Consider the following 18,778-nt stretch of genomic DNA (forward strand, 5'->3'; position numbering starts at 1 on the left):
GTACTGCAGGAAAAAAAGTATATTCCTTTCTATACCCATTCAACTTTTCCCCCAAAAGTCTATCATGTCTAGGTTTTTCTAACATTCTATTTACCTCCTTAACTTCCTTCTTGTTTATTTTATGGTTAGATTTATCTAAATCTGAGAGTGGGAGATTGAGGTCTCCTACCAATAGTTTTGCTGTCTATGTCTTCCTTTAACTCATTCAACCTCTCCTCTAAGAATTTGGATGCTATACCATATGGTACATACAAATTTAGTATTGAAATTGCTTCATTGTCTATGGTACCTTTTTTTAATATTTAATATTTATTTATTCTCATTTTGTACAAATAATGTTTTTTATACATTAATAAAATATTCTTCTTTGAGAGTAAACAAAATACCCCCTCCCCCCCAAATATAGTCTTGCTTGAGTGATAAAGGGAAGAGAAAAAAATTAAAATTAAAAAAAATAATAGTAATAATTGTACGTATGGCCAGGTGCCACAATGGACAAGCACCAGCCCTGGAGACAGGAGCACCCGAGCCCATATCCAGCCCCATACACCCAACAATCACCCAGCCATGTGATATGCAAGCCACCCCAGCCCCACTGCCCTGCAAAAACCAAAAAAAAAAAGGGAAAAAAAGACCCAAAATAAAATAAAATACTAATAATAGTAGAGGTGGATAGGTGGTGGACAGAGCATTGGCCCTTGAGCCAGGAGCACCCGGGTCCAAATCCAGCCTCAGACACCCAATGATCACACTGCTGTGTGGCCCCAGGCAGACTACCCAGCCCCTTTTGCCCTGCACCCCCCCCCCCCAAATAATAATAATAAAAAAATGTGCTTCAGTCTTTGTTCCAACTCCAACAACTCTGTTGCAGGTGGATCACATTCTTTATCATAAGTCCATCACAAAAGTTACTTCCATATTTTTCTACCATTGCCATTGCTGATCGCAACTCCCTCCTTTCATATTTCTCCACGACTATGTACTATATTTTCTCTCTCCTTTCACTCTGACTCTGCTGTAGGGTATCTGAGTAGCGCAGCAGATAGATCCCTGGTCCTGAGGCCAAGAGGCCCCAAGCCCCCCTACCACCCCTTAGGCCCAGCATCCACCTGTCCCTATGGTCCTGGACAGGCCATCCAATTCCAGCCCTTTGCAAGAAGTAAAAATGAAAATGTGTTATATCTGACCACTCTCCCGCCATGGTCCATCCTCTCTTCCATCACTCCCATACCGCCCCCCCCTTCCCCCTGTCCCCCTTCTCTCCTTCTTACTCCAGATACCTATACTCCATTGAGTGTATATGCTGTTTCTTCTCCTAGCCACCTCTGATGAGAGCGAAGATTCCCTCATTCCCCCTTGCCTTCCCCCCTTCCATATCATTGCAATAGCTCATTGTAATAAAGAAAAATCTTATTATATGAAATATCTTAGCCTCTTCCCCCTCTCCTTTTTCTTTACCCCATTACATTTCCCTTTTTTCTATTGATTCCATTTTTATAGCATATTTTATCTTCAAATTCAGCTTTCTCCTGTGCTTCAACTATAAAAGCTCCTTCTACTTGCTCTATTAACTGAGAAGGTTCATATGAGTGTTATCAGTGTCATTTTTCTATGCATGAATACATGCAGTTCATCATCATTAAGTCCCTCATATTTTCCCCTTCTCCTCTAATCTCTATGCTTCACCTGAGTCCTGTATTTGAAGATCAAACCTTCTGTTCAGCTCTGGCCATTCCAACAGGAACATTTGAAATTCCCCTGGTTCATTGAAAGTCCATCTTTTTCCCTGGAAGAGGACATTCAGTTTTTTTGGGTAGTTGATTCTCGGTTGCATTCTAAGCTCTTTTGCCTTCTGGTATATTATATTCCAAGCCCTATGAGCTTTTAATGTAGTTGTTGCTAAGTCCTATGTGATCCTGACTGCAGCTCCATGATATTTGAATTGTGTCCTTCTGGCTGCTTGTAATATTTTCTCTTTGACTTGGGAGTTCTGGAACTTGGCTGTTATATTCCTTGGGGTTGGTTTTTTGGGATCTCTTTCTCAGGGGGATTGGTGGATTCTTTCCATTTCTATTTTTCCCTCTGCTTCTAGAATATCAGGGCAATTTTCCTGTAGTAATTCTTTGAAAATGATTTCAAGGCTCTTTTCCTGATCATGACTTTCAAGTATTCCAATAATTTTTAAATTATCTTTCCTAAATCTGTTTTCCATATCAGTTGTTTTTTCAGTGAGATGTTTCACATTTTCTTCTAATTTTTCATTTTTTTAGTTTTGAAATATTGAGTCCTGATTTCTTGTAAATTCATCAATCTCCCTGAGTTCTATTCTAACTCCCTCATTTGATTTTCAAAGTCTTTTTTGAGCTCTGTCATAGCCTGAGCCCAATTTCTGTTTTTCTTGGAGTCTTTAGATGCAGGAACTTGTGCTTCCTCATATTCAGACAGTATTTTAATCCTTCTTGGGATCATAGATAATGTATTTCTCAATGGTGTTCCTCTTTTTTCTCTGCTTACTCATTTTCCCAGCCTAAACCTGTTTGGGGGGTGCTTCCTTAGCTTTTGGGACATTCCCACAAGGGTCTCAGTGTATAAGTCTCTGTCCTCCCTCCTGGTCTGTGAATGTCCATATATGCCCCCCTCTGCCACGGGGCTGAGGTGGGGGAGGCCCTGCTATTCTATGGGGGGGCCTGGACTGCGATCAGGATCTGAATGTGTTCAGATCCCCAGAGTCCTGTTCCAGGGGCAGAGGACAGAGCTCCAGTCCCTCTCCACTCCTCTCCTTAGGTTCAGTGGGCTCATGCCCTGAGGGCTCCTGTTTATGGGCTCCACCTGCTTCTGTTTCCTGGATCTGGGCTGGCTGTGTTTCCTGAGGGCTGGGTTCTGGCAGAGGTCCCCCGCTGTTCCCCCACTTTGTACCCAGTGCTCCCCAGTGTGTAGCTCAGGAAACTCCCCTGCTTGCTGCTGTGAAGTTCTTTCCCTCTGGCAGGGTGCCCCGCTGGCGGGCCGCCCCTCCAACCCTGCGAGCAGAGCCTTTCTGCTCTTTTCCAGGTTACCTTGAGTAGGAGAACTGCATCACTGGGTCCCTCTGTGGGTTCTGTCTCTCGAAAATTTAGAGTCCTTAGTTTCTAAGATTTATGAGAGAGTGCCTAAAACTGGACCTGTTCTTGTCGCCTACTTGGCTCTGCCCCCTATTGTAACTTTTAGGAGGATATAGTTTCCTTCCTTATCTCTTTTAATGAGATCTATTTTTGCAGCTGCTTTTTTTGAGATAAGGATTGCTACCCCAGCTTTTTTCACTGCAAAGTGAAGCTGAAGCGAAATATATTCTTCTCCAGTCTTTATCTTTATTCTGTATCTCTCTGCCCCAAATGAGTTTCTTATAAGCAGCATGTCATGGGATTCTGGTATTTGCTTACGTTTTATGGGAGAGTTCATCTCATGCACATTTAAAGTTATAATTACTAACTCTTTATTGCCCTCCATGCTATCTTCCCTCTGTTTATATTTTCCCCTTTTTTCCACTTTATTTCTATTCCCAAGTATTTTGTTTCTGTATACCACCACCTTCAGTGTGTTTGCCCCCTTATATCCAACCTCATTCTCTTTATTCCCCCTTTCCCTTTTTTCCTTCTGTTAGTTCCTCTTTTCCTTACTCCTCCCCCTTTCTCCTTTAATGCTTAAAAAGTAAGATAAGTTTCTCAATTTAACTGAATGTGTGTATATTAACTTTAGGGCTTATCTGATGAGAGTAAGATTCAGGTAGTTCTCACCTCTTCCTTTCTTCCCCTTTATTGCAATAGGTCCTTTGTATTTCTTTATGTAATGTGATTTACTGCATTCAGTCTCCTCCATCCTTCTGTCTCTTTACTGCCCCCCCCTTTTAAGGAAATATTGTTTTTAAATCATTCTATCAGAGTCACAGAGAAGTCATGAGTGTCCATCACTTCTGGCTAAGTATATTCTCTCTAATAGTTACAATTCTCAAGAGATGAGAATCTTTCTCCCAGATGGGGATATAGCCAGTTTCATCTTATTGGATAGCATTTTTTTTTAACCTTTTCATGTATCTCTTGAGTCTCTTGTTTGATTTCAGAAATTTTCTATTTAGATCTGGGCTTTTCATCAGGAAAACTTGGAAGTCTCCTATTTTTTTAAATGTCTATCTTTTCCCCTGGAAGAGAAGGCTCAGTTTTTCCAGATAGTGGATTCTTGGCTGCATTCCAGGCTCCCTTGCTTTTTCGGATTAGTGCATTCCAGGCCCTTTGATCCCTTTATGTTGATGCAGCCAGGTCCTGTGTAATCCTTATTGTGGCTCCTTGGTATCTAAATTGTTTTTTTTTGCTGCATGTAGGATTTTCTCTTTTATCTGATAGTTCTGGAATTTGGCCACAACATTCCTTGGTATTTTCATTTTAGGATCTCTTTCTGGAGGGGATTGATGTATTCTTTCAATAAATGTTTTGCCCTCTAGTTCCATGATATCAGGGCAGTTTTCCATCACTAAATCCTGTAATATTGAGTCCAGGCTTTTTTTTTTTTTTTTTTTTTCTCTTCAGTGTTTTCAGGAAGCCCAATGATTCTTAACTTGTCTCTCCAGGTTCTGTTTTGGAGGTCAGTAGTTTTGTCCTTGAGGTATTTTACATTTTCTTCTATTTTTTTCGATTTTTCAGTTTTGTTTAACAAATTCTGATTGTCTCATGAAGTCATTAGTTTCCACAGATTCCATTCTTTTTTTTAGAGAAGAATTTTCTTCATTTACCTTTTGGAACTCCTTTTCCAATTGGTCAGTTCTATTTTTGGAGGAGTTTTCCATTTGCCCAATTGTTGTTTTGAGAGAATTATTTCCTATTTTGTATTTTTCCAATTGTATTTTCCAAGGATTTGTTTTCTTGTTGCAAGATACTAATTTTCCCTTTAGTTTCTTTTCCCAATTTTTCCAATTGATTTTTAAAATTCTTCCTGATTTCTTCTGGAAAGTCTTTCTGGACTGGAGACCAAATCATATTCTCATCAGAAGTTCTAGATCTCAGGGTGGCTAGGTGGCATAGTGGATAGAGCACCGGCCTTGGAGTCAGGAGTACCTGGGTTCAAATCCGGTCTCAGACACTTAATAATTACCTAGCTCTGTGGCCTTGGGCAAGCCACTTTACCCCGTTTGCCTTGCAAAAAACCTTAAAAACAAAAAAGAAGTTCTAGATCTCTGAGTTAGGGCCTTTACCTTCTAGGTAATTTTCTTTGGACCCTTGCTTTTCTATTGCCCTTTCTTCATTTTCCCAAGATCTTGTGCTGGGGGAGGGGCCGAATCACAGAGGTTTGGTTTTGAAAGTCTTAGAGGCTTTGCTCACTGGGTTACATAACTCCAAGTGGACTGGCCACTAGGGGGTGCTAGTTACTTTCGCTGGAGTGTCTGGTACCTTGATATAAGGCCGTCTCCCTAGGCCTGGAGGTCATGCAGGGAACATCAGGGTTTGAATTATCCTTGAGCAATGTAGGCTGTGCTCTGGATGGAGAATGTTAATCTCCCTAGTCAGCTGAGGGAACTCTGCTGCCCACACCTGAACCTGGAGAGGCTAGGACTGTTACTGTGTTTGCTCTGGGAAGAGGACTCAGCTGAAAGTATGTAGCTCACACCAGCTGTCCAGCTGCACTAGTCTTTCTCTATGCTGGAACTTATCCTCCAGCCCTGCTGGGATTCCCCAGACTGCCTCTCCCACAGTCAAAGCCTCTGCGGCTAAGGCCGGTGTGCTGCCCCGTGTCCCTGGACTGGCTCTCTGCTCCCCCCCCCCCCCCCCCGCCATGATCCCTGGAGACAGATCTTGTTGGTAGATTTTAGATTTTTCTGGGTTTTGTCGATTGAATTTCTGTTTAGAGGTTTCTTTCATATAATGTCTGAAGGGAAATCAGCCTGGTTTCCCTTTGCCATTTTGCTTTTATTTTCTTTATCTATGTTGGCACTAACTTTTGGGGGTGCCCTCTCTGCTTGGTCTAATTGCTGAGTTTTTAATGCCATTTTTGGGTGTTTAAAATAAAGAAACCATAGATTCTCATTTGATTTCTTATTTATTGTTTGCTTTAGTACTATTTCTTGTTTTGTTTTTTGGGGGTTTTTTTTTTGGCTAAGTGAAGGATCTGGACTACCTTTTTCTCCTCAAGTAGCCATCCTAATCAGGAATCTATTAATGCTTTTATGTGAACCTAATAAGAAGTTATATTTTGGCCATATGGTACTTAATATTATTATATTTTAAATTTTTTAATTTATTTATACATTACTGAAAACATTCTTGTAAAAGTAAGCATAACCGCCCCCCCCCAAAATATAAAATCTCATGCAAAATAAAGTGAAAGAAGGGGGTGGTGTGCTTCAGTCTGTGTTCCAATGCCATCAGCTCTATCTTTGGGGTGGATCACATTCTTTATCGTAAGTCCATCAGAGGGCAACTAGTTGGTGTAGTGGAGTCAGGAGTACCTGAGTTCAAATCTGGCCTCAGACACTTAATAGTTACCTAGCTGAGTGTCCTTGGGCAAGCCACTTAAACCCATTGCCTTGCAAAAAGTAAAAAAAAAAAAAAAAAGTCCATCAGAGAAATTACTTCCATGTTTTTCCACAGTTGCTGTTGCTAATTGTAATTCATCCATTCCTCCCCACTACCATTTATTATATTTTCTCTCTCCTTTCACTCTTTCCCTCTTCAAAAGTATGCTGTGGGGCAGCTGAGTGGCGCAGCAGATAGAGCACTGGCTCTGGGGCCAGGAGGCCCCAAGCCTGCATCCTTCCCTAGATATGCAGCAGCCACCCAGCCCTGTGGTCCAGGACAGGCTACAATCCCACCACCTTACAAAAAAGTAAAAAAGAAAATGTGTTATATCTGACTATCCTCTCCCATGATCTATCCTCTTCTCTCTTACCTATACCACTCCTCCTTTTCCCTGTCCACTTTCTCTCCTTTTTCTTCTAAATATCTATGCCCTATTGAATATGTATACTGTTTCCTCTCCGAGCCATTTCTGATGAGAATGAAGGCTCACTCATTTCTCCTCACCTTTGCCCCTTCCATACCATTGCAAAAGCTATTTCTTGACTCTTTTACATGAACTATCTTAGCCTGTTCTACCTCTCCTTTCTCTTTCTCTCAGTACATTTCCCTTTCACCCATTGACTCCATTTTTACAATATATTAAACCTTAAAATTCAGTTCTCTCCTGAGCTTCATCTCTAAAAGCTCCTTCTAACTGCTCTAATAAATGCGAAGGTTCATATGAGTATTATCAGTATCATCTTCCCATGCAGGAATAGACATAGTTCATCATCATTAAATCCCTCATAATTTACCCTTCTGGTCGACTCTCTCTATGCTTCACCAAAGTCCTGTACTTGAAGATCAGACTTTCTGTTTGACTCTGGTTGTTTAACAAGAACATTTGTAAATTCCCCTGTTTCATTGAAAGTCTATCTTTTTCCCATGGAAGAGGATGTTCAGTTTTGTTGGGTTGTTGATTCTCAATTAAATTCCAAGCTCTTTTGCTTTCTGGAATATTTCATTCTAAGTGCTATGAGCCTTTAATGTGGATGCTGCTAAGTTCTGTGTAATCCTGACTGTAGCTCTACCATATTTCAATTGTTTCCTTCTGGTTGCTTGTAATATCTTCTCTTTGACTTGGGAATTCTGGAACTTGGCTATAATATTCTTGGGGGTTGTTTTTTTCGGATCTCTTTCAGGAGGAGATCGGTAGATTCTCTCAGTTTCTATTTTGCGCTCTGCTTCTAGAATATCAGAGCAATTTTCCTGTAGAAATTCTTTAAAAATAAAGTTAAAAGGGGGAGACTAGATGGCACAGTGGATAGAGCACCAGCCCTGAAGTCAGGAGTACCTGAGTTCAAATCAGGCCTTAGACATTTAATAATTACCTAGCTGTGTGGCCTTGGGCAAGCCACTTAACCCCGTTTGCCTTGCAAAATCCTAAAAAAAAAAAATTAAAAAACAAACAAAAAAACAAAACCAAAAATAATGAAGTCCCGGCTCTTTTCCTGATCATGACTTTCAGGTAGCCCAATAATTTTTAAATTGTCTTTTGTAGATCTCTTTTTCAGATCAGTTGTTTTTTCAATGAGATATTTCACATTTTCTTCTAGTTTTTCTTTTAGTTTAGTGTTGAATTATTGTTCCTTGCAAAGTCATCGGCTTCCTTTAGCTCAATTCTGCATTCAAAGGATTTGTTTTCCTCAGAGAGCTTTCTTATCTCCTTTTGCATCTGGCCAGTTCTGCTTATTAAAGCATTCTTCTCCTTATTAACTTTTTGGATTGTTTTATACATTTGACCTACTCTAGTTTTTAACATATTACTTTCTTGAGTATCATTTTGCATCTCCTTGACTAAGCCGCTGACTTCATTTTCTTTTTTTTTTTTTTTAGGGTTTTCTTTTTTGCAAGGCAAACGGGGTTAAGTGGCTTGCCCAAGGCCACACAGCTAGGTAATTATTAAGTGTCTGAGACTGGATTTGAACCCAGATACTCCTGACTCCAGGGCTGGTGCTTTATCCACTGCACCACCTAGCTGCCTCTCATTTTCATGTTTTTCCTGCATTCTACCTCCCTTACTTGATTTTCAAAATCTTTTTTCAGTTCTATCATAGCCTGAGCCCAACTTCTACATTTCTTGGAGTCTTAGATGTAGAAGCTTGGACTTTTTCATCTTCTAAGTGTTTATTTTGACCCTCCATGGGACCAAAGTAATTGTCTATGATCAGATAACTTTTTCCTTTCTTTTTTCTCATTTCCCTAGCCTGTGCCTTGGTTTTGGGGGTGCTTCCTGAGCTCTTGAGTATTATTGGGACACCTCCTGCAAGAGCTTCAGTTCCTTCAAGTTCTTATAGGAGGCTCTGACTACTCTGACTACTCTCCTGTCTGTGGGTGACCACAATAAGCACACCTCTCTGCCCTGGGACCATGGGGTTCCTGCTCTATGGAGGCTCAGATTGTGACCAGTGTCTGAATATAGACAAAGCCCCAGATTCCTGTCCCAAGGACAGAGGAGAGACCTTGACAGTCTCCCCCCACCCTCTTGCCTTCTGTGGGCTGCACTTTGAAAGCAGCTGCTGGGCGGCTCCTTGCTGGGTGGATCTGTGGACCTGCTTCCATTTCCTTGGGGGTCTATGCTGCACTGGGGGTTTCCCTACTGATCTTCCAAGTTGTGCTTGGTTCTCCCTGGGTTGGCAGGTGAGGAAACTGCTTCTACTGCCTGAAGCTGGGGCTCCCAAAGACCCAGGTGCCCTGGAGCTCTTCCCTGAAACCTGGAGCTTCTTTGCTCACATGCTGCTACTCCCCCCAATGATGTGGAATCAGACCCTTCCCACAATTTTCCAGTTTATTTTGTGCTGGAGAATTGCCTTACCGGATCATTCTGTGGGTTCTGTCTCTCAAAAATTTAGTTAGTCATAATTTTAAGGTTTTTGAAATATTTTGGAGAGAGCTTGTAGGAAAGGCTGTTCTTGTGTCACCATCTTGGCTTCACCTCCCCCCCCCACCCCACTTTTTTTTAATGAGATTTGTCTGAGATAAGGATTTCTCTGCTTTGTCTTGGTACTTAACATTTTAATTAAAAAAAAAACTTGGATAAAGATGTAAATATACACTCCCCAAATTTCTAGATGACACGAAGTTTGGAGAATTAACCTAAGGTTGTGTGACAGCTCTTTTGGGGGTCCAAAAAGATCTCAGTTCTCTAAAGCATTGATGTCAAACCCAAACAGAGCTGAATATTAAACTCCACTTAAAACTAAAATTATATATAAAGAGCCATTAAATTGTCCCTTTTTAATTCAAAAAACTACATATTAATATTTTGTATTTGCTATCATAATTTTAATTTACTTTGTTAACTTTTTTCCCCAATTTCATTTTGAGCTGCTATGGGCCTGGTTGTTTTAACTGCATATTTGACACCTAATGAGATGAAATTTAGTGGAGATAAATGTAAAATTTTATCTTTAAATTTAAGAAACCATCCTCATTTATTTTAGATGAAGCTAGAATGTCTAGAATGAGTTAGTAATTGGAAAAGATCTTGGCACTTTAATTTTAGGACTATAAGCATTTCATGAGTCAACAGTTTGAGATAGTAGCCAGGTTACCCTGAAATGTAAACCTCTCTTTTGGGGGGGTGGGGAGGGGTTTTGCAAAGCAGTGGGGTTAAGTGACTTGGTCACACAGCTAGGTAATTATTAAGTATCTGAGTCTGGATTTGAACTCAAGTCCTCCTGACTCCAGGGTCAGTGCTATCCACTGTGATGCTTAGCTACCCCCATAAACCTTTCTTATATTTGAGAGAGGCATATTATGCAGGACTAGGGAGACAATAATTTTGTTTTATTTTGTCCTAATCAGATCTGGGTACTATGTTTTAGGAATGACATTGATAAACTGGAGAGTATTCAAATGAGTGCAACCAAGATGGTAAAAAAACCCTCAAGATCATACCATGAGAGGAATTTGGCATCTTTAAGCTGGAAAACAAAGATTTATTGGAGACAGAGAATCTGACAGGCTGTTGTGTAGATGAGGGATTGGGCTTATTATGCTTGGCCCCAAAAATGCATAACTAGGATCATTAGGTGGAAGTTGCAGAGAATCAGAGTTTGACTGGAATTATGAAAGAATTTCCTTACAATTTAAAGTCACCCAAAAGTTGAATCAAATGCCTTAAAAAGCTTCTTGCTCTTCAATTCTTCAAGGAAAGGCTAAATGACTGCTTGTATTCTTAATTAGATATAGGTTGGACTAGATGACATCTGTGTTTTTATTTTCACTTTGAGATTTTATGAAAATTTAAATGACTGGTCAGTGCCTCTACAGTAACTAGAACCTTGTGAGACACCATCTGAATTTGGTATCTGCTAATTCTTTTGATTGATTTTAATTCTTGTAAATCAGAGGGCCTATCCAGTATAATGATTTTCTTGTTAATCTTTCTTTATTATTTGCAAATGGTATTTGCTAGGTCAGTCAGCAGACATTTTTTAGGCAATTGCTCTGTATAAGACATTGTATTAAGTTCTGGATCTACAAAGAAAGGTTAAAAAATAGACCCTATTCTCAAGGAATTCACTGTTAAATGACTAAATCTTTGTTTTGATCAGTTCTCTGGGTCCTAATGCATTGAAAATGGTGGGGACTGCAGCTTCAGTTAAACGGAAAGAATCCCAAAGCTCATCTCAGTCAAAAGAAAAGAAGAAGAAGAAATCTGCACTTGATGAAATCATGGAGGTATAGTTAAGAGAGAGATCTTAGAAAATATTAATTGACTTCAATAATTAAGCTAATGAAAATCAAGAGGAGCTTAATGAATGTTGCAGTATATTATACAAATATATGTACATCGTGGACTGAACAAGTTTATACATGCTGTTTTATGAGAAGTGATTGTTGGCCATATTCATCTGTGAAATTAAGTAATTAGAAAAACCAAAATAAATACCACACTTTCTTGCTTGAAGAGTTGTCATTAAAAATCACTATATAGTTTGGATACAGAATTAGAAAGGTCAGCAATAACGAATTATCAATCAGAACTTTATATCCAAAGGGTTTATTAAAGCCAGAGCAGTTATTTTTATATTTTATCTCTGAGTTAATTTTTTTCTTCTTTGGAATTACATGTTATTAATAATCAGACCTTAAGTTCAGACCAAAGTCCTTGTGCTCTCCTGTTGCTTCCAACTCTAGCACATCCTGATAAATGATCAACGATATCCAGATGAGATATTTTTAATTTCTTGGTTGAACTCATGACAATGAATTTCAGTTAAAGTAATTTGTACAGTTGAAAGCATTTAACTAATGAGTGTCAGTTGGTGACTTTAAAACTAATTGGGACTTTTTATATTTCCTTTTCTTTTTTCCATTTTACTTTCTTTCATTTTTTTCCCAAATACATGTAGAGATAGTTATCAACATTCATTCTTTCGCAAGGCAGCAAACAATTTGATTTAGGTTGGTACATTTATAATCATGTTTGACATATTTCCACATTGGGACTTTTTATATTTTCTAGTGGATATCTGTCTCTGGAACCCTGAGACCTTACTCTCCCTAAAAAGGGAGGAAGTCTAAAAGGAAAATGAACATCTCCTTTGTTAAAAATGTTAAAACAGGGGGCAGCTAGGTGGTGCAGTGGATAGAGCACCTGCCCTGGAGTCAGGAGTACCTGAGTTGAAATCCGGCCTCAGACACTTAATAATTACCTAGCCTGTGTGGCCTTGGGCAAGCCACTTAACCCCACTGTCTTGCAAAAACTAAAAAAAAAAAAGTTAAAGCAGTTGCTATGTCTTTTTCTCTCCCTTATCAAAGAATCTTTCTACTTTATTTCTAGCCATCAAAAGATTGACACAAATTATTTTTGAGGTCACCAGTGTGATCACCTTTGTTCTATATACTCCTATGTTATATCTGCCATGATCTTTCAGAGGTGCATTTTTTTTTAGGTTTTTTGCAAGGCAAATGGGGTTAAGTGGCTTGCCCAAGGCCACACAGCTAGGTAATTATTAAGTGTCTGAGGCCGGATTTGAACCCAGGTACTCCTGACTCCAGGGCCGGTGCTCTATCCACTGCGCCACCTAACTTGCCCCTGAGAAATGCATTTTTAATCTATGGACTTAAAAATTTCATTCCTTAAAAAGTTAGGTAGTATTGATAAAGTAAAATCTCTAGTGCTTTTTAATCTGTTGGGTTTTTTCTCATTGTTCAGTCTCTCCTGATACTGAAAATTTACCCTATATAGGACAAACTGAAAGGTTTAATATATGGTATAAAAGCAGCAGACTAAGTAACTGCTTAAATGACATAACTTCCAGATTAATTTTTTCCAATTAAAAGCTTGAATGTCTTGATTACCCTTCATTCATATAAAAAGTTGGAGACTCTAGAAGTTAGGTTTCAATTGGAAATAAAATACGCTTATTTATTTCCAAGAAAAGTTGAAAAATCAGGGTTAACTTTAAGCATCTAATAATATGAAAGATCCAAGTATCTGAGTAATAATAGAACAGTTCTGACATCCATTTTTTTATTCCCCCTTCTAGTTAGTATTTTTTCTCTCTCTTCTTCTGGCTTTGTCGTATTCAAATAATTTCAAAAGCCATTGGCTTTTTTGTGCTTAAACTTGCTCTGATGCTAGAGTGTAATTCTATTCTTTGCATAATCATCATTTTTAATCTTAAACATTGGGAAAGATGGACAGTCTAGTTTCAGCAGGTGCTAAAGATAGTTGCAGTTGTTGAATTCATCTTTAAAAATGAATGAGGGGCGGCTAGGTGGCGTAGTAGATAAAGCACCGGCCCTGGAGTCAGGAGTACCTGGGTTCAAATCCGGTCTCAGACACTTAATAATTACCTAGCTGTGTGGCCTTGGGCAAGCCACTTAACCCCATTTGCCTTGCAAAAACCTAAAAAACCAACAAAAAAAATGAATGAGATGGGAAATTTCAGGAATCCTACTTTGCCTGCCTTTTTTTTTTTTAACATTGAACAGTTCATAGCTTCCTGTGAGCTTACAATAAGCATTTGAATGCTTATAAGCCATGTACCCCACATTTTACTAAGCACTGGGGATAATAGAGAAAGGTTAAACCAGATCTAGCTCTTAAGTAGTTCACATTCTAATGCGGGAGATGACATGTAAAATAAATAGCCACATATGAGATGAATACAGAGTAGATAAAAGATCATTTGAGAAAGCACTAGCAGTTGTAGGAGGTCATTGAAAAGGCCTCTTATAGAAGGTGGAATTTGAACTGAGAAGGAAGTAAATTAAGAAGCAGAAGTGATGGAGGAGAGCATTCCAGGAATGATGCAAAACCCTGAGTGGGAAATTCCATGTCCTCTGTGAGACATATTGAGAAACTCAGTGTAACCACATGGACCCTGTGGAGAGAAGTAAGGTTTAAGGAGACTAGAAAGTTTAGAAGATGAATTAGTGGAGGAAGTTCTTTTTTTTTCTTTTTGTTTCTTAATTCTTACCCTGGAATTTTTCACACATGACATAACCTGAGACTTTGATGTTCAACTTCTTGACCATAATTTTTTTCTATTCCTCAGTTCACCCTTCCTTTCCCCAATATAAGTTATCCCTCTCTTTTGAGTATTTTTTTGTAATTTTCCATGAATTGTCTTTTTAAAATTTTTTTCATTATTATGAACTAGACAAACCACTATACACACACACGTGACCAAAAGAAAATCAATGTGAAACCATGCATCTTGATAATTTTTATTTTTTCATGGTATACTCTTGGTAATTAAAAGTGATGTTTGCAACTTCTTGAGGATTTTATAGGGACAGTATTATGAATGGCTTATTTGTTTTGTAGCTTGAAGAACAAAAGAAAAAAAGTGCTCGAACTGATTATTGGCTTCATCCTGTAAGTACTATTTTTTTTAAAATATTAGTTTTTAAGGCCTAGATTTATCTTTATATGAAATTTTTTGTTCTGATTTATTGCAGATATCTAATCTTTTAAATATGAATCCTCTTTAGTAAATTCTGTACATTGTATTCAGTAATTTTCCATATAAAGACTTGGCTTCTATAGCTTATGACTTCAGATCTTTCAATTTCTTTATACTTCAAAAACAAATAATATTGTTTATGCTAAATTTAGCAATAGATAATTTAAATTGAAGTTGTGTCCCTTTGAATTAAAAAAATTGAATTTAATAATTTGTTTTCTGCCTTTTTCTTAAGAAAAATAGGGACTAGTTAGGTTTTCATACTTGAGGTGTGAAGATAATTTTAATCTAAAAATCATTAAAATGTTCCTGAATTATAGAAGAAATTTGATTTGAATTTAACAGATCAGGTAAAAGATTTGTATTTATTTGTTGAATTACCTGTTCTGAAGTTGAAAGCTGAATGTTTTCACATAACTTTTTTTTCCTTTTGAAGTAGATTTCAATTTTCTTAGGAGGCAAATTTTAGAAAGAAAGAAATGTGCTAATTACAAAACAAAAGGCTTTTAAACTAGGAGATAGAAAGTCTGAACCTAGTGGTATATTGTATATATCTCTCTCTTTAAAAATCAGTTGCATCTTTATTTTTACCTTTGTCTTCATTTTTACCTCTATAAAATGGAGATAATTCATACTGTGGTAGGTGTGAGGATTAATTCAGAAAGTTGGTGTTTCTAAAAAAGAAAGTGGTTTCTTACATAACTTAAGAAATTAATATCATTTGTAAAACTATTCTGGCTAACTAAACTTGAGTAATTAGAAATATGAAAATTGAATCATCTTTATTTGTCTAATTTGTGGGTTCAAGTTTAAGGTAATTGTAAACTTTTTGAAGGCAATGTCTGAGTTTATGTGAGAGTGAGGGTTTATTTTTCCTTTCTCTCTTACAGGAGCAAAGAGATTTTCTTCCCCACCTTCCCAATGGAGAATGTTATTGCATCCTGTAGGAGGGAAAAAATCAACCTAGTTGTTTTAGAAATACTTTTCCCCTTAGGATAGGTGGTTTTTGAAAATTGGTAGGTTTGATGTTTTCTTTAGGGATTTTTGTGTAATTAAAGCTACAATGAGTCTAAAACCTGATTCAGTCAAATGAATTTCATAGATTTATTGTTTTTGTTTTGTTTTGTTTTTTTGCAAGGCAATGGGGTTAAGTAGCTTGTCCAAGGCCACATAGCTAGGTAGTTAAGTGTCTGAGGCTGGATTTGAACCCAGGTACTCCTGACTCCAGGGCTGGTGCTCTATCCACTGCACCACCTAGCTGCCCCTATAGATTTATTGTTGAGAAGGATCTTAAAGATCATGTAGTCAAGCCTAGACATTTTATGGATAGGGAAATGAGGCTCAGAAAGTTATTTCATTCTTTAAGGAGATACCAAGAGAGTAAGTGGCAAAGAGAATTTGAATTAAGACTTTGAATCTGATGCTCTTTTAATCTAGGACTCTTTCTACTATGTCACTAAATCCTATTGATGATTCAGTGCTTTTTAGCTTAATAAATAATTCAGACTCTCTGAAGAGTTTGAAAAACTTTTGAAGAGTTGAATAATTGTTATTCCAAAAATATGACAGCCAGTTGTAATTTACCAACAATTTCAGAAGGCTTATATGTACACAGTTAAAATAACTAGTATATTAATGCTGATGTACAGTCTTTTCAGCTATTATATAGGGATTTTAAACTATTTCAATAATTGTTTTAATAAATTTTCTGTTCTCTTTGTATCCTGAAGAAGTTTGTCCAACTGTATCTTTTCAAAACTCTAGAGAGAAAGGAATGTAGTAGGTAACAATTTTAATTGCTTAATAAGTTATTATCTGTCTTCAGATTACCTCAGGTTTTGGCCATTGGTAAATTCAGCCTAATTCCTTGTGATTTACATTAGTATCTGAGTCAGAAAAACTGTCTGCCTTGGCATTAAGTATCTTCTTTTCAGAAGTTTCAGGATAGGCTTGGATTAAGAAGGTTAAAATGCTTCTCTTAGATACTAGAAAGAGTTCTAATATTAAAAGACTCTCTTCTCTGCTGCCTTATACTGCTCTCCTTAGCCTAGCCTTTTAAACTTTTTAAAAATCCAGTATTTAACATGGGTTAATGAAGAACTGATACTAGCTATTCTTTTTTTTAAATAAACATTTGAAATGGCAATACAAAAACCATTGCACTGAATATAGTAATAAATGAAGCAATTAAATTTTTGTTGCAAATTTTTGAAAAGTTTATCCGCATCAGGAAGATAGAAAAAATAAACCCATCTTCTATTTATGTGATAAAAGTAATTGTAATTTTTTCTACCACCTGAAATTTGGATTCTCAGAAGAAAACTACATAAGTTGATTTGAAAATTCCCAGTTAATCAAAAATTAAAAATAACAGTGAGAAAATTTTGAATTAATTTGACTACAGTCCATAAGTTTAAAGGCTTCTTGCTCTTTTTCTAGGAATCTTTACTAATCCCAATATGCCAAGAGTAGACATTGTTTTATCTTACATTTGACTGTTAAATAATGAAACTTTTGTTGAATGTTAGAATTTTGAATATGTTTAGATAAATTTAATTATTTTCTTAAAATGTAATTTAATAATAGGTTCTATAAGGATTTAAAATTCAAGATTCTTAGATTTTAAGACCTTGGAGCTCAGAGTCTTCTTTTCACTTCTTTGGTAATAGTGATCTTACTAAGAAATGAGAGATTTTTAAGGGAATGTTTTGCCCATAGATTAGCCAGCAGTGGCCAGGCTTGAAAAATCTGTACCTTCCTATTTATTGTAGCACAGCAGTACCAGCTTACTTAAGAAAAGCTCTTCCATGAACATTAATGTAAAGGAACACAATAGAAAGGAAGATTCAATCCTTTTTAAAAAATAACTTCATTTTGTTTTTGTTAAAGGAAATTATTGTGAAAATTATAACCAAAAAACTTGGAGAGAAATATCACAAGAAAAAAGGAGTTGTCCAGGTAAGCCTTTATATTTAAAAAAATATTTTTTTATAAAATTGGCATATCTTTTCCTTATAACAGAAATTTTTAAAAATTGTTTTTAAATTTAAGAAAACTAATATGTCTGTGTCTTACAACATATGAAATTCCACATCCTTCGTTCTCCATCTCTTCATGGCAGATAGTGATGGTAATGATGGTGATAGTGACAGTAATGATAATGATGATATCTAGGATATGTGTAACATTTTAAAGTGGGGGGGGTACATTTTTTCCTCTCTTTTCCAAGACCAGTGTTAATGATAATATAGTATTTATTTAGTACTTTCAAGTTTGCAAAACACTTTACCACATTTTCTCATTTGTTTCTCATATTAGCCTGTGAGATCAGTCAGTATACATTTGTTAAGTGCCTTCAATTTGCTAAGTACTGTGTGCTAAAATCTGAGGATACAGATATGCTACTATTATCCCTTTTACACAGTTGGAAAAACTGAGACTTTAAAGGCTGTGTGATATCACACAAACCACACAGTTGATAATTATTTGAGGCAGGATTTGAACTTGGGTCTTCCAGACTTAATTAACACTATCTACTGCACCACCTAGCTGTGTATTTATCTTTTATACTTAATGCCTTCAGTTTGTATTATCTTTATTGAGGGGAGCTAGATGTCACAGTGGATAGAGCACTGGCCTTAGAGGCAGGAGGATAGCCTCAGACATTTACTAACTTAGAACATTTAAGTGACTTTGAGCAAGTCACTACCTTGCTTCCAGGGCCACCTCCAGTCATCCTGATTCATATCTGGTCCAGATTGACTCTGGGGGAGAAAGTGAAGCTGGTGACTGAGCACCCCCTCACTTAAATCTAATGAGTTCTTAATATATATCAAATTTAATCTGAAGCGATGATGATTATCTCAGTTTGGCAATCATCACAAAGGGAACAGATTGAAGCAGTGTTAAAAACTCAATGTAATCCATCACTATCTCTTGAAAATTAAAAAAAATAGTAACTGTTAATCAATAGCATGATTCATCTTCATATACAAAGGATATTATATTCTTTTTTTAAAAAATTACTCATTTTGAACTTAAATAAAAAAAGAACTTTGTCATGTGTATAGCACAACATAAAAAGGATTCATTATAAAGCCATGAATTTCCATTTTTTAAAATTATGTAATATGTTCTATACATTGTTTTCAAATCTGCTCTGCTTTTTTGTGCTTCCTTCTAAGTTTTCTCTTGTTCTCTGTTGTGTACTTTTTATTTTTTCTTCTTCCCTTCCCACCCTGGGGAAAGGTGTGTGTGTGTGTGTGTGTGTGTGTG

General features: G+C 37.1%; 1 protein-coding gene across 3 annotated transcripts in view; it reads left to right on the forward strand.

Annotated features, from left to right (window-relative positions):
• KIN (Kin17 DNA and RNA binding protein) overlaps positions 1-18,778 on the forward strand; it is a 111,089-nt gene that overhangs the window by 21,215 nt on the left and 71,096 nt on the right. For all 3 annotated transcript variants that reach the window (XR_012470141.1, XR_012470140.1, XM_074194170.1), the window contains exons 8-10: positions 11,138-11,264; positions 14,365-14,415; positions 17,393-17,461. Coding sequence is in view for 1 of the 3 variants with exons in the window: in XM_074194170.1 (XP_074050271.1) it covers positions 11,138-11,264; positions 14,365-14,415; positions 17,393-17,461 (247 nt within the window). In the remaining 2 variants the exon portion in view is untranslated. The remainder of the gene's footprint in view (positions 1-11,137; positions 11,265-14,364; positions 14,416-17,392; positions 17,462-18,778) is intronic.

Source organism: Macrotis lagotis, chromosome 7, assembly GCF_037893015.1.
Source record: "Macrotis lagotis isolate mMagLag1 chromosome 7, bilby.v1.9.chrom.fasta, whole genome shotgun sequence".
Lineage (NCBI taxonomy): Eukaryota > Metazoa > Chordata > Mammalia > Peramelemorphia > Peramelidae > Macrotis > Macrotis lagotis.